General features: G+C 27.4%; 1 protein-coding gene across 5 annotated transcripts; it reads right to left on the bottom strand.

Annotated features, from left to right (window-relative positions):
* Window positions 1-2,161: 2,161 nt before the first annotated feature.
* On the bottom strand, window positions 2,162-12,409 carry LOC112599337. 5 transcript variants are annotated; one of them, XM_025346199.1, is made up of 6 exons: window positions 12,222-12,409; window positions 10,905-11,093; window positions 10,686-10,831; window positions 9,195-9,530; window positions 8,596-8,925; window positions 2,162-2,683 (listed from the first exon to the last, which is right to left on the bottom strand). In XM_025346199.1, the coding sequence occupies exons 2-6, from the start codon at window positions 10,909-10,911 to the stop codon at window positions 2,483-2,485; spliced, it is 1,020 nt and encodes a 339-aa protein (XP_025201984.1). In that variant the 5' UTR covers window positions 10,912-11,093; window positions 12,222-12,409; the 3' UTR covers window positions 2,162-2,482. The 5 variants fall into 5 exon arrangements, with proteins under 5 accessions (XP_025201984.1, XP_025201985.1, XP_025201987.1 ...); XM_025346200.1 differs by having other exon boundaries at window positions 12,215-12,409; XM_025346202.1 differs by lacking the exon at window positions 10,905-11,093.
* Window positions 12,410-14,563: the final 2,154 nt, after the last annotated feature.

The raw sequence follows: 14,563 nt of genomic DNA on the forward strand, positions 1-14,563 counted from the left end.
TTAGATTTTGGTTGTTTAATTTGAGACTATTATTCAGATTACATTGAGATATTCAGATTACAAATGTTCCTGTTATGTATAATATTATTTTCATTTAAAATATATTGCTTAACGTTTATTGTTTTTACTATTCATAGAATAAGTTTTTTTTTAAATGTGTACTATCAATTATCAAACTATACTCTTACCTAAACTAAAAAGTTCAAAGTATATACTTAAGTTCAAAAAGGTAGTACATGGTATCTATTGTGTTATTTATTAATTTTGATTAAGTAACTCATTTTTATAGTATTGCTTGTTAATTAACATAAATAAATAATCTAATTATAGTTGATAATTTTTGGATTTATCGAATTAGACAATGCAGTTTCCAACTTTTAGTTTTATTTAGTATGTCGATTATTTATTTTCGGCAAGAATGTATGATAATTATGGCATTAATTTCTGTTTTTGTTAACACGTCATGGCGTCATGCTATAGATGAAAAAACTATATTTCCAATATAGCTTCAGATGTCAGCTAAAATTAATTTTTTACTTTTAAAATAATATTATGTAATTCATTAAAATATTTTTGGGCTGTATACATATTTCTTAACCAATTTTGTATGTGATCAATTTTATTAAATTTAAATTATTTGTGCTGTTTTTATTATTATTGCAGTTTTTTAACCGGAATTTTCGTGATGATACTCCCAGCTACTTACATTGAATTTAATAACGGTCACCTCGTTGAAACGTTTTTTTAAATTATAATATTAAAATCAAATATATGATTTAATGTTTTTCTGTGTAGTAGAGAAAATATTTTGTGTTACATTTCTTTCATTACAAAATACTAGATTTCACTGAGGATACATTCGATTTTGTCCCACGTAATTAAATTTGTACATTTAGAATTAGAATACAATTAAGTCATTGGCTTTTGAGTGAAAAATTGAACTATATATAATTTGGTGTAAGTAAGAATAAAAAAATTAGGCTGTATTACGTATTCGCCAATCTAATATTATAATATACCTACCTGTTATACTCAACGTATGACATGAGCACTAAAGGTATGGTTTGATGTTTTGATTTTATAAAAAATTTTCAATAATATACATACAAATAAATAGAATTTTAATTGATTGGTTGATTTTTTTTAATCCATTTTTTTTTTTTTTTACATATTCCATTCGATTTATTTCACTATCTTGGTATTTCTTTCATTGTACAATTATTATTTTTATTTTGGTACACCTCAATGACACATTACTGCTGGCCATTTCTCGTAAAAATCTATATTTTTGATCTTAAAATAAAATGCACGCAACATCTTTATTAGTTACAGTTTTTGTAAAATTCATTTTAAGGAATGACGCTTACACGAATGCTTACGATATAGATAGTAACAATTAGTTGTGTAACATAAAACTGCTCACACACTGTCTATGCCAAAATCTATCGTAATCAGAGAATAAATTTGTTGATTAAGATTAAACATTGGAGTTTTTGAATTATATACTTAGTTCTAAATTTAAATAGCCTACCTAAGCTACCTAGGATTTTGGCACATTTGTATGATATAATTTTGGTGCTTTTGTACTATACGACTTATTTTGTTCTTGTTTCATTTTAGCGCTTATGTCATCCACTGAAAAATTATACACCTACATTTTTACTTTTTATTGATGTTTTCAAATATAAATTAAATAAATATTTATTTTAAAAATTTCTAGTAGCTAGAATTAGGTAATCCTGATCCCAAATTCTATTTTTATTTTTTATTATTTGGTGTTATCTCTTACTAAATATTAAATTATTATAATTCATTTTATAAGATTAGGTATTGCAATAATCTTAACAGTGTGAATATATTAAATAATTTGTTAAATTTGTTCAAAAATTAATTATTTGTGCATAATATGTTTTATATTATTATAATAGATAATAATTAACAATCACATTTATATTTCGTGACAAGTTTATAATTAGATGCTAAATTGTATTCTTTAAAGCTGAACTAATATTATGTGTACCAATCTGTAAATGATGCATGTAGGTTATATTGTCATATTGGTAATTGATTTGGCAATATTTGTAATATCACTGTTATTACTTGTGTAATACAAAAATTATAAGCTAACATTACAGAATTAAAATATTGTTTAATTTTTTAATTCAAATCTAATTTAAACGGTATTATAATATCTCACACAAAGTGTACAGTGTTAATATTCTGTATATAATATGTGTTATTATATATAGACGTAGAGGTACACATGTACAATTCATACATTTGCTATAGATGTACTTTCGTATAGTATTTTAAAAATACGTTTTTTAAATGAACACTTAAGAGGTTTTCTTGTTTGAATAAACATTTCCATCGGAAATATAGTAGGCAAATGCGTTTCAAAAAGATGATACGCCTTTTTAATTGTATACCTAATAAAATGTTCAACCCGCTTATACTATTAATACATATAAAATACACAATATCAGCTGTAATGTTTTGGGTCCATAGTGACAGAAATGAATTCTTCAACAATCTCTCTGTCCATACCCGTGTATGCCCTGTGCACGTCCGCGGCGTCGTTTGACGGTCTCCTTTCCCTTCTGTCTGGTCTTGACGGTTTCAGCTTTGGCGCCGTTCGGTGACTTTTCCACTTGGGTAAGGTTCTCGTTTCGTCGTGAACACCCTTTGAACAAGACAATTGTATTGTGTTTATTATAATATTATACAAGAGCAAATTCTACAACGTAGAATAGGTAATTTAACTGTGAACTCAATTTATTATTTAGTATATAATAAAGTCAAGCGCCAAAGCGTGATGATGTAACATTTAAGGCATTAAAACGGGAAAAGTAACGTAATTTATAGCGGTCAGCAGATAATCATTTTTGTTAAGTATTTAAAATGTATTAGAATACCAATTTACTTAGTATTTTATATTAAATAAAACCGAGGTCGCTCTGCAGTTTACCTTAAGTAAATTTTGATTTTTTGTGAGTACTTTCCTCGTAGTAATTGAAATTGGATACCAAAATAGATGTGTAATGTGTTAAACTAAAATTCAATGATAAAATTATTGTATGCAAAAAATAATTCTGAGTGAAGATGGACACGCCGAATTTTTATATTACTATTAGTGATATGGTAGGTTAAACTAATTTTTGTCAGAAATATCAAATATACCTATATTTTATATTAATAAAAATATTATTTCTTGAAAATTGTTTTTTTACGGTTATTCATTTTTGATTTATAAGAAAAACATAAAATTGATTTAAGTTAAATGTTACAGTTTTTCTGTAATTTTGTTTTGGTTAACCAAAAAAAAAAATAAATAAAATGACCTCAAATTTCAAAATAAAAAAATACACCTAATTTTCTACCAGAAATCACTTTCAATTTTTTGATAAAACAATTTTCTTAGGACAGAAAAAAAAGAATTTCAAAACCAATATTGTTTCATTCAGAATCTAAAATACAATATTTTAAAATCTTGGGTATAAGTAATAATTATACTAGCTGTTATGCTAAATATTATGTTTTACTGTTGTCTTTGTACTTAAATTAAAAAAAAAAAAAATACTAATTATGTTAATTTATGTTGATAATTTTATAACTGTAACTTACTTAGTTAAATTCATGTCCTAAAGAATCTCATATATAATCTAAGTCTAATAAGAGTTTAAGAGTATATAATAATTAAATACCTTTTCAAAAAATAATTTTAAAAATAAAAGTTTTATATGTATAACACATTTACATAATTCCTTTTACGAATTCAGCTTAGGTATGTATTTTATCTACCTATTTTAATTATTTTTTACTCTTACATCACGACTCAATTCTTATGATGTGCTTATTTGTTATACATTTTTTTTACTAAAACTTGTTTTTCTATTAGGTTTTTAAAATTATTCACAAGTTAATTATACATAAATTATTTCTCATCGATGTTACTGTTTTTCATATAAATTTTAATAAAAGTTACATTTAAAAAAGAGTTTTTTAAAATAAAATATTAATAAGTAAGTATTAGTAAGTATTAATTTATTTGAACCAATTATTTCACAATAATTTAAATTTGTGAATGTACGTCATCAATATTACATAATTTTATTTAAAAAAAAAAAATAAATATTTTTACTATACAAATATAATATATGTATAACATGTATTTTTTTTAAATAGGTACCTACCTAGATGTATTTTTCTTATTTATTTACATACAAATATAATGTGGGAAATGGCAAGCACTACTTTTTTTTTGTAAATGATTTTCTATTTTTGAATTAGTGACACCTAGATATTTTATATTGATAAATTATGTATAGCTACTGTCTATTATTCAAACGTACAAGATACATACAAATCATATTAGGTTTTATGTTATACCTACTGTTTTTTTGTTTGTTGCTTTGTTAGGAGTGTGTGTATGATAATTGTAATTTTTTAGTTGTTACAATATTATTATATTAATAGATTTACATTAAATGTTTTTTAAGTTACACTAAATAATGTTAGTCATTTTAATAATAAGAATTTGGTGAGATATTTATTACTGATTTACATGTAAAACACTTAGCTATGGTATTATTTTGAAAACAAGTAGATACTTTTACATGGGAGGAAGAATATTTATTTTTTAAATAATAATAGTGTACCGGATAACAGATCTGAATCAAAAATTTTAAATTTTGATCAAATTTGAAATTATGCAAAAAACGTTTGAAGAATTACGTTATAAATATTGTTAACTAAAAATTTAATTGGCCTTATTTATACAAAGTTCATCTGTTTACATTAGGTAGCTTGTAGCTAGGCACAATTTTGAGTTTGAGAAAATGTCTAATTTTGCATGCAGTAAAATTCATTAAGTGTAAGAAATATTTAATATCACTAAATGAGTTATTTATTTATGACTGAAATATAATATAAGTCATAACACTCATAACAGAGCTAAATTTTTATTTCTTTAGAAATTACAAAAACTATTAACAAAGGGGATAACAAAGAGTAGGTAGATAAAGATAATTAAAAAATTTAATAAGTTTTTTTTTTAAATTTTTTAGTGTTTTAAAATTAATCACTATTAATAATTTCAATGATGTATGTTATGATTAAAAAAAAATCTATGTTCGTTTTAAATGAAATTACATTTATTAGGAATTGAAAAAAAAACCTAATAAGTAATATTCCTAAGTGTATGATATCGGATATAACAAGTTTTAAGTGTCGTTCATCTATATAATATATTTTATATATATATGTTTACCGTAGTAATATATACGTATGATTAGACTACGAATTTGTATAGTCGTATAAAGTTTAATATTTATATAATCTGTTACCATTGGATAACACAATTTCATTTTGAACCATATAAGAAATAAACAAACAATGATAAATACAATATATTATACGCCTAAATATTTTATACGAAATAATAATAACAAAATTAACAACCGTGCGATCGTAAACTTGAATACCTACCTAACGGTTTCAAATTGCGCGACCAAAACGCCGCGTATATTTATACTGCACAACACACGTCAGAATATAACTACGACGACATACATGTGTGACAGTTTTTTCCCGAACGGCAATTATTATTTCATACTGTCATTACACATTGTTCGCTTCGTACACGTCTACACGATATGTACAATATACATGCACGCACATACGTTTATGTTCTTAGTGCTTACACTATAAGCCATAGTCTATAAACGTTATAGACAATATAATATGATATATTTGTCGGGTATTTATTGTGGTCTACAATGACTTCAACGTTCGTTTTAACATACGCACGTCAAGGACATATTATCTATGATGATCTATGCTTCGGATCCTATCTGATTCGACGACAGACGATGAACAGGTCTCAAGAGTGGTGTCAACGTCGACTACTCGCGGTCTCTAGATCGATCTGAACTCATGGTTTTCATTGTCCACTTGCGAGTGGTACAGGACCTAAGGGCTAAGACATTCGGCGTCAGGGAATGGGGGCTGGTAAAAAATAAATCGGCGTCCTTTATTCATAATTTTTTTTTTTTTTTAATTCGATTTATTTTATGCTTAAATGTCGAGGTATCCTTGAGCACATACCGTTTTGTGGGCAAGTAATCCCTCCTGCCCCATAAGATTTGGTAATACTTGTGACCATTGTGCTACCGTCGTCAGAGGTAAATACCATATAAAATAATTTTTCTCTTATTTGATATGTCACTCCAAGTGTTCATTTCTCCTTAATAAAATTTTTACCGGCCTACATTGCATACAAGTATAGTGTTGCAGTATTGTACTGACGCGACAACTGTGTTTTTTTTCTTTATATTAATTTGTGGGGTACCTACGGGCTACGGCTAACGCTGACCATACATAGACGGACGCGTAGGAGAGAATAATGCCTGTGTGTGTTAAGGAGAATGAAAAGAAAGAGATATTTCCATCCAAGCCACTAACTGGGCTGGAACTAATTCCTCCATCTTTATTTCGTTCCATACCAGCTTATATACATAATATATTTATTATCGTAGTTATTTATATTGTGTATATACGCACGCTGTTAATGTTGTTATTCTGCTGCTGTTGCCGCCGCAGAATAATAGTACTATCTATAATATAGTGTGATGTATGTGTTAGTGTGTAGGGATACTTTGAAGGAAAAAAAGATCCAATTATATAGATGAGCCCGCAACGGAACCACAGCCATATAGTTGCTGATGGTTTTTATAAGAATAAAAGTATGTAAAAAAAAACCACGGAATAAAAGCGTAATGCAAAAAAATGTTGTATAAAAAAAAATAATAATAGTAAATAAATAACTATTTTCATCATTAATATTTATTTATCTAAAGAATTATCTATACCAGCGGTTCTCAAACTTTTTATTTCGCGTACCACTTAAGTATATTATCAATCAGTCGCGTACCACTGAAGATTAAAAATCCTACTACCATGCGGCCTTCCGCAGTTCCGCGTACCATCATGTAGTCTTTCGCGTACCACTAGTGGTACGCGTACCACAGTTTGAGAACCGCTGATCTATACGATTACACTATTATGTTTTTCACCGTTGTTCGGCAATGACAAAAAACTGTTTAAATATGGGTTCCACGTTTGTTATATATTATTATAGCTTATAAATATTATATACAAGATGGTTCTTTTATTTCAAAATCTTTTAACGTTTTTGAAAATATTTTTTTTTTCAACAAAATTTATAGTCTAAATAAAACGACAATTTTTTTAAAAAAAAATTATTTTTCAAGTTTTTACTTTTATGAATGAAAACTTATTTAATTTAATATTTTGAAACAGAATGTTTTTCGGAGTATTTCGATATTAAAAAATCGAAATTCTGACGGGTGACGAGTAATTTATGAATTATTATACCTAAGTTGTGATGAGCGGAGTGGAGAGTTACTGCTGAGATAATCCGCAAAATTTTGGTCTGCTACTTCGCTTGCCTAAATTTTAATTACTATTATAGCTACAACTCGTTTGAATTTTGTCAATAGATTTTGAAATAATGAGTGTTTATCGTAAAAGAAACACTCAGTATACCGTTTGTCGGCATAAAAAAAGTTATTGAAATATCTTATGTTTCCTACCACGAATATTTAATCTTAAAGAAATGTTGCCATACTGTATCATAGTGTATCTGTGTATGTGTTAAATAGTTGTAAATGTATTGTTAATTGTTATTTTCTATAATTTGGGAAAGTGCGTCTTAAACGTTTATAACTGTCATAAACTGCTGTGATAAATGGACACAGTCTATATTGGAGTTTAGGTACTCTAGTTGGATTAAAATTAATTACAGTCACTTATTTTTGAAATATTATTTGGATCAATGAACACGACAGAGAAATATTTTTTGAGTTTTCAACTATATAATATCGAGTACATTTTTACATGTTTTGCTATCATAGAATAAAATAAACTTTTCATTTTGGAAAATATTAATACTTAAAGTATTATATTTTGGTAGTACGTATCATAATAATTATAGTTAAAATAAATAATAAAATATTATATTATACTAACAAAAACATATCAAATACTATCTTAAATTTTTTAAAGAACTTTGTTTTTCGTGTGTCGGGTTTGTCCTATAATTGCAAGCTCATTTCCAATCTTTTTTTATCCAATTTCTTTTTAAACACGATAACTACAAAATTATTATTATTGTTTGTTGAAAATATAATAAAATATGTACACACTTTGATTTGAAAACATTTATTTAGGTTTGTCATCGTGACACGAGAATTATTATTGTTGTTACTAACGGTTAGGTATTATTCTGGCATTGAAGGTAATAACTAATATGTTTATCCACTAGTCACAGCTGATACAGGTATGTTTATATTTCTAATGTAACTAACTATAACATGTGTAAAAAAAAAATTAATCTATAGGTAACTGTACCATATGTATTTAGTGGTTAATGATTATATTGATGTGTAGAAAATTAAATATAATAAATAATATTATTTGACAACCTTATTTAAAATAATTGATTTCTATTTTTTTTAAATTTAAGTTGATTATAATTTTAAGTTGTTAAAAATTAATTTTGAAAAAGTTACTTACCATTTTATTACCGTAAACTTTTCCAGAATAGTTTGTATGTTGACGAGGTAGGTCTAGTTGAGATGGTGTTTGTTGCACTAACCATTTTTGTACAAGTTTCTGTTTGCTTCCAACGCTTGAACTGCAACACGACGAACTCCTATATCTTGAATTTGACCATGAAGTTTGTTGTTCGCCGGCCACAATCAATTTAACGAGTCGGTAAAAACGGAATGCGGCTAACATTGTGGTTAGACATTGTACAGACGTGGCTAGCAGTAAACCTAAATTCGCCAACACGGGAGCCCAATTTGTCTGTAATTGATCAGCTGTCAAAGTTTTATAATGCGTCTGCAACAAACGTATATAATTCTTACCAACCGTCCTCAAACTTTTTTATTACTAAAAATTAATCTACGGATTCTTAAAAAACCAATTTTTTTAATCTATTTAATAATATAGTATAATCACTATTAACTTTAAGTATTGTTATTTCCAAACGTTACGGTCCAAATAACATCGTATTTAACTATGTAAAACAATGTTTTGATCGGATTGACAAACCATGAATATTTGTAGTATTTGTACACATCTTTATATAATTTTAGTTTGAACCTAACCTTGTCTTTTGGAATGATGTAGTATGGTTTCTGTGAGTCCTTCAGGAGTCCAATAGCTGTAAGTATGATGGCCAGATTACTAACACCCACAGACACTAAACACAGAGCAAGATAAATTGTAACGGAGAGTGGAGACAGTGTCCTGTCTGGCGAAAGACATCCGTTTAAGCTAGCCATCAGTCCAACTACTCCGTTGCCCATGGCCATTGCACCGCTCCAAAGGCCGGCGCCCACACTGGACAAGGACGCCTCGTGTAACATCGACATCACTCCAAAAACGACCATCAGACATCCAGTAACTACTTGCATCAGTCCAATCAGGCTAATGTATTGTATCTAAAATCAATGATTATTTTTCTAGTAAATAAACAATTATAATTTAAGTAATTCAATATTTAAATGTATACTATTATTAGGTAAGTATATGATGAGTGAGTCAATATAAAAACCAAGTTTAAACAAAATTGAAAAACGAATATATTTATAAAGTTATAATTAATTGTAGGTATGTATGAATGTATATATTGACATGTATTGAAAAAACTTATATTTATAAACCAAAAACGTAATTTATTATTTGACGGTATATTTTATTAAAAAAAAAAAAAAAAACATATCCATGATAAAATATAACATTGGTTAATAAAATGTTGATTATATTCCTGTACTTTTTGTTTTTTTATTTATAGTAAGTATAACCGAGTATCTAGTATATTTAATTTCTAATCTAATTATTTTTGATTTGAACACTATATAAAACAATTATAGATTGGTAGTAGGTACAATGTACATAATACATTGAACATTTGGTAAGGTGTTTTAAATTAAGTTATACACTTTATTATTTTGTTTTAAATTAATTCAATTATATGTGAGATAGTATTTTTTTTATATCAGAATAAAAAACAACTCTATCTTTTATATTCTTAAGTTCTTAAACAGAATTAATGTATTAAGCAACTATCTACATATTCTTAAATACATAAGAAAAAAAATTTAAATGCTTAAATATTTTAATAATAATAATTAATACATGTTTTTAAAACATTCTTATCGCGGTAATTGTGTAATAAATAATAATTAAAATTTGATGTAAATATAGGAATTATTTTGCTTAATTGCTTATTAATTATTGTAAACTAAGAAAGAAAAATGTATTTTTAATAAACTTTGTTAAAATTATTTAATAATTATGATTTAGTTTTATTTTAAAATGTCATCCACATTGTATCTGACTTTGACCTATAATATAAATTGGATGGATTAAAATAACTATAGTTGAATTGTTTCTTAGTTATCGACGGCTTAACCTAAACTCGTTTTTAAACAATGGGAGGTACAGCTAATTGATCGCTTTATATGTATATTTTTTTTGAAAATAAGAAACTATTTGATTATACAATTAGATATACGATTTTAAATAAGCATTATACTGCGTTATAATTTTTGTATAAATAAAAATTAATTATCTAATAAATTGTAGATTCTTACTTGATCGGAATGGTGGCGAGGTTTACAGGCATCAACTGGCTTCTGAGGCGTCTTGACTACGAAATCGGCCTCGGATGGGTAATATGAAGGAGTCGAAGCTCCCATTTTCCTGGACATATTGTCACTGAACCATGTGCTCGCTGCTACTATAAGAGAAACAGTAATGTGAGTCTTCTCCTTTGGGTGTTAGTGGTGTTACCCCTTCCGGAATACACGCACAGTGCATCTGACTATGTATATGTTGCAGTAACGATAATGCTGAAGACGCGACGCCACCGGACGTACTTCCGTCGTGTTAGCGATAATAATTATTTATTTGTTTCAATGAGCGTGAAAATTACATTTTTCCAATACGGTATCGTTGATGGTTTATGTTCTAGTCTGCAGAGCTAATTAAAGTCACCTAAACTGTTTATAATCAAACTTCAAGATAATAGACATAATTCTAATAAATTATATTTCAACTAAGGAGTACATGTATATTTGTTAGAACTTTATAGTAATCACTATTAATTACATATTATTATTTATTCAGTGAAATCTATACAGTTTTTCATCAGTACAATGTTCATTTATGTACTTAATTTAATCATCAATTTTTAATAACTATTTTACCATGCAAGCATTAAAATAATTATTTGTGTATATTTGAGCACCTATCCAAATAAGGGAATATAATGTATTGAGACATTTATTTCATTTTATATTCATTTCTTAATAATTGTTTGTTGTGTTCTTTTTTTAAAATGTTTGCGTATAAAATACAAAGTGATTACAAAATGTGTTTATGGCTTACCCATTTTTATCCTTAAATATTGCACTTATTATAATTTTGATTTTGGGAACTTTTTTCTTTAAAGATTATAGAATGTATTCTCAAATATTTAGATTTGATATCTAATTTAAGAAGTTACTATAGCATAACAAACTTATTTTTCCTGTAAATTGTGAAACACAACATTTTTTGGACATTTTGATGCATTTAAATCAAATTTTAAACGAGTTCTTTCTCTGCGAACTATTTAATATAAAGATAATAAGTAGTTATTAATTATTGATTTCTATAAATGTAAAATATGCGTAATTTTAAGTATTTAATACCGACCTACTTACTCATTAAGTATAGGTGTAGGTACTTGAAAATTTCAAAAATTAGAATTAAAATAAATGCATGATAAATGAACAAATCAAGGATTAGTGAATCATCCAATTTATCCGGAATAATTTAATATAGTTGACATAGTTTTTTCTTTATTAATAAGAAATTACAAATTTAAATTCAGAATGGATTAGTTGAATAAATATTTCTTTTGTGGGGTAACTACCCCTTTAAATTTTATTCCACTTAACAATATTGTGTTATTACAGTTTTATATTCATACTTGATAAAAATACTTAACTCGTTTAAGTGTGGTTTTATACTTTATTTTTAGTTTCCATGCAATAAGTTATAGACTACAAATTTCCCAAAGACCTTTGATAAAGTTTATCTATGAACTTTATACGCAGTTGATATATATTATACGTACAACTTACTGTATTTGCTAAATTTCTGACTTCGACTTCGAACGAATCTTAACGTCTAACGAGCAGCGTTGATGCATAGGATTTCTATAACAATTTAGATTTTATCTGTGCACTGTGGGAGCTATTTTCGTACGGTTGAAAACACGATTGAATTAAAATGAGCTATGTAATGATGGACGTTCGTGACTGATCGTCAATCGGCGCCGCGGTGTAAACGACAACGGAGAATTTCCTTAGTGGCTATTACCGGCGACGGCTGTGGAGCCATTGACATTGACCACGTCCCCCACTTCTCTGTATAGTCCTAAAGCTATTATTTCATTTCCGTTATATATCTTTCCTATTTTTTTTTTTATTTTTTCCTCTTCCTCAGAATTTTTAAACGGTATCCTCTTAGGTATTTTTTTATTCGTAACGCACCATAAATACCCTTGTGATACAGTTTTGTAATTTTATTTTTTTCAGACCGATTAGCGATTATATACTCATTCATAGTTATGCGATTCTATTATTTTTACACATATCAGGATAAAATTGTATAGTCTTATAGTATATAATTATTATTATTGTTCAAATAAAATGGTATTCGTATATTTTGTATACTTCTTATTTTTTAGTTGTAGCCTGTAGGTATATGTATGTTATATTATTAAATTATAAGTTATTACTTATTACTTATTACTTATTACTTATATTAATTGTATATATAACATATTATATTACATTATTGCAGAGATCTAGAACATAATTAGTAATAGGTATAGACTGGCCATTGCTATTTTATACATAATATAAAACTAGTAGAAAAACGATTTGGTATGTCTAATTTTCATAGGAACGTTAAAGTCACGCAGCCGTATTCGTACAGAGCAAAGTTAAAAATATATTACTACTGTCAACTGATAAATTATTATAGGAAATATATGATTGTCGTTTTGGTATAACATTCATAAAGTATCAGCCCAAAATTTTTGCAATGTCAGGTTTTAAGATTTAAGTTCGTATTTTTAAAGATTGCAGGGATTATATATTTACTTTTAATTAAGGAAAGTTAGAATCACATTTTAAATTTATAGAGAAAGTACTCAGTTGTATAGTGACTTTTGAGTGAACCTCGTTTTGAGTTTATCGCTGTAACGGGTATCTTAAATTTGAATTAAATGATAAACATGAATGTAGGGTAAATTACTGTATACTAAAAACAATTTTCAATGTAGCTGCAGATATGCAGCCTGTTCGAACGCGGTTCAATTGCCGCCTAATAAGCTTTGCTGAGAATCTACAAGTGTGGCGGATTGATAAATTAAGTCCTAGTAAGCTCTCCACTCTAATATCCGGCGAGACCAGGCCGTTGACGTTCGTGTCGGCCGACAAACTTTGTTAGCTTACATACGTGTGTTTGTATTTTGCCAATGATCGAATTTGGCGGTTCACGTGAATCGCCCGTTCACCCTTTTGTATTTTTATTTATCCGGGCTGACCTCGTGGTCAACTGTACCACCGTTTTTTTTCTTTGGTGTATATCGTTTTATATGCACGCTGTCGTAAGTCCCAAGATATTTTAGACTTGACGCGTGTTATTGACGCCGTGCCTCTTTTCTGTATTGTCATCGAAGACTTACCAGCTGAAGAACTTGATGTCTTCCTGAATGCCGATCAGGTCTTATATTATTATTATTATTAACTGACCTGATGCATTTATTATTATTGTGATATATTCTTTTGTTATTTGTGTAAAATATAGACGTAATATATATGTCTGGCGCACAGCGCCATATTATTATAAACATTTTGTTTATATTTGTATAGTACATAATATAGTACTGCTAGTGACCCTCCTCCTGTCCACAGCATTACGCGAGTCGTTGTCGCTAACCGCGATATAAAAAAAGTAGGAGCTACACGGCGCACACAGCCTCTAATTCTATAAAGATAATTTATAATATATAGGTACTAATATAAATTATTTTTTTTAGCAGTTCTGCAGTACATTGATCTTTATTTTCCAAAAACAGCGCATTCAAATGTATCATATAATGAATTATTATAATATTAGTCATTATCTACTGTGTACGGCGATGTATCATAGAACTGTATAAATAGATTATCATTGGTTCATAGTATAATAAATAAAACACAATTTAAAAGTTTAAATATTTTGAAAATCATTGTTATGTAAAATAAAAATTTATAATAAAGTAACAAATTTCAAATATCTATGAAACATATGAATATTTATATGATTTACAACATGATAACTAAAATTCAGTACACGTTTGGCAGTCGACTAAGCCGACGTATTCTGTATAGTTTTTATCGCGTTAATTTAACTACAAACAAAATAATCGTCA

Source organism: Melanaphis sacchari, unplaced genomic scaffold, assembly GCF_002803265.2.
Source record: "Melanaphis sacchari strain LSU unplaced genomic scaffold, SCAv2.0 Contig50_pilon_pilon, whole genome shotgun sequence".
Classification (NCBI taxonomy): Eukaryota; Metazoa; Arthropoda; class Insecta; order Hemiptera; family Aphididae; genus Melanaphis; species Melanaphis sacchari.

Bases quoted from the DNA above. Each gene is read 5' to 3' on its own strand.
- LOC112599337 (XM_025346199.1), bottom strand. The intron at 9,531-10,685 runs GTAAGAATCTAC...CATTGATTTTAG, and splicing joins CTCGCCACCATTCCGATCAA to ATACAATACATTAGCCTGAT. The intron at 2,684-8,595 runs GTAAGTAACTTT...TCTTGTTCAAAG, and splicing joins AAGTTTACGGTAATAAAATG to GGTGTTCACGACGAAACGAG.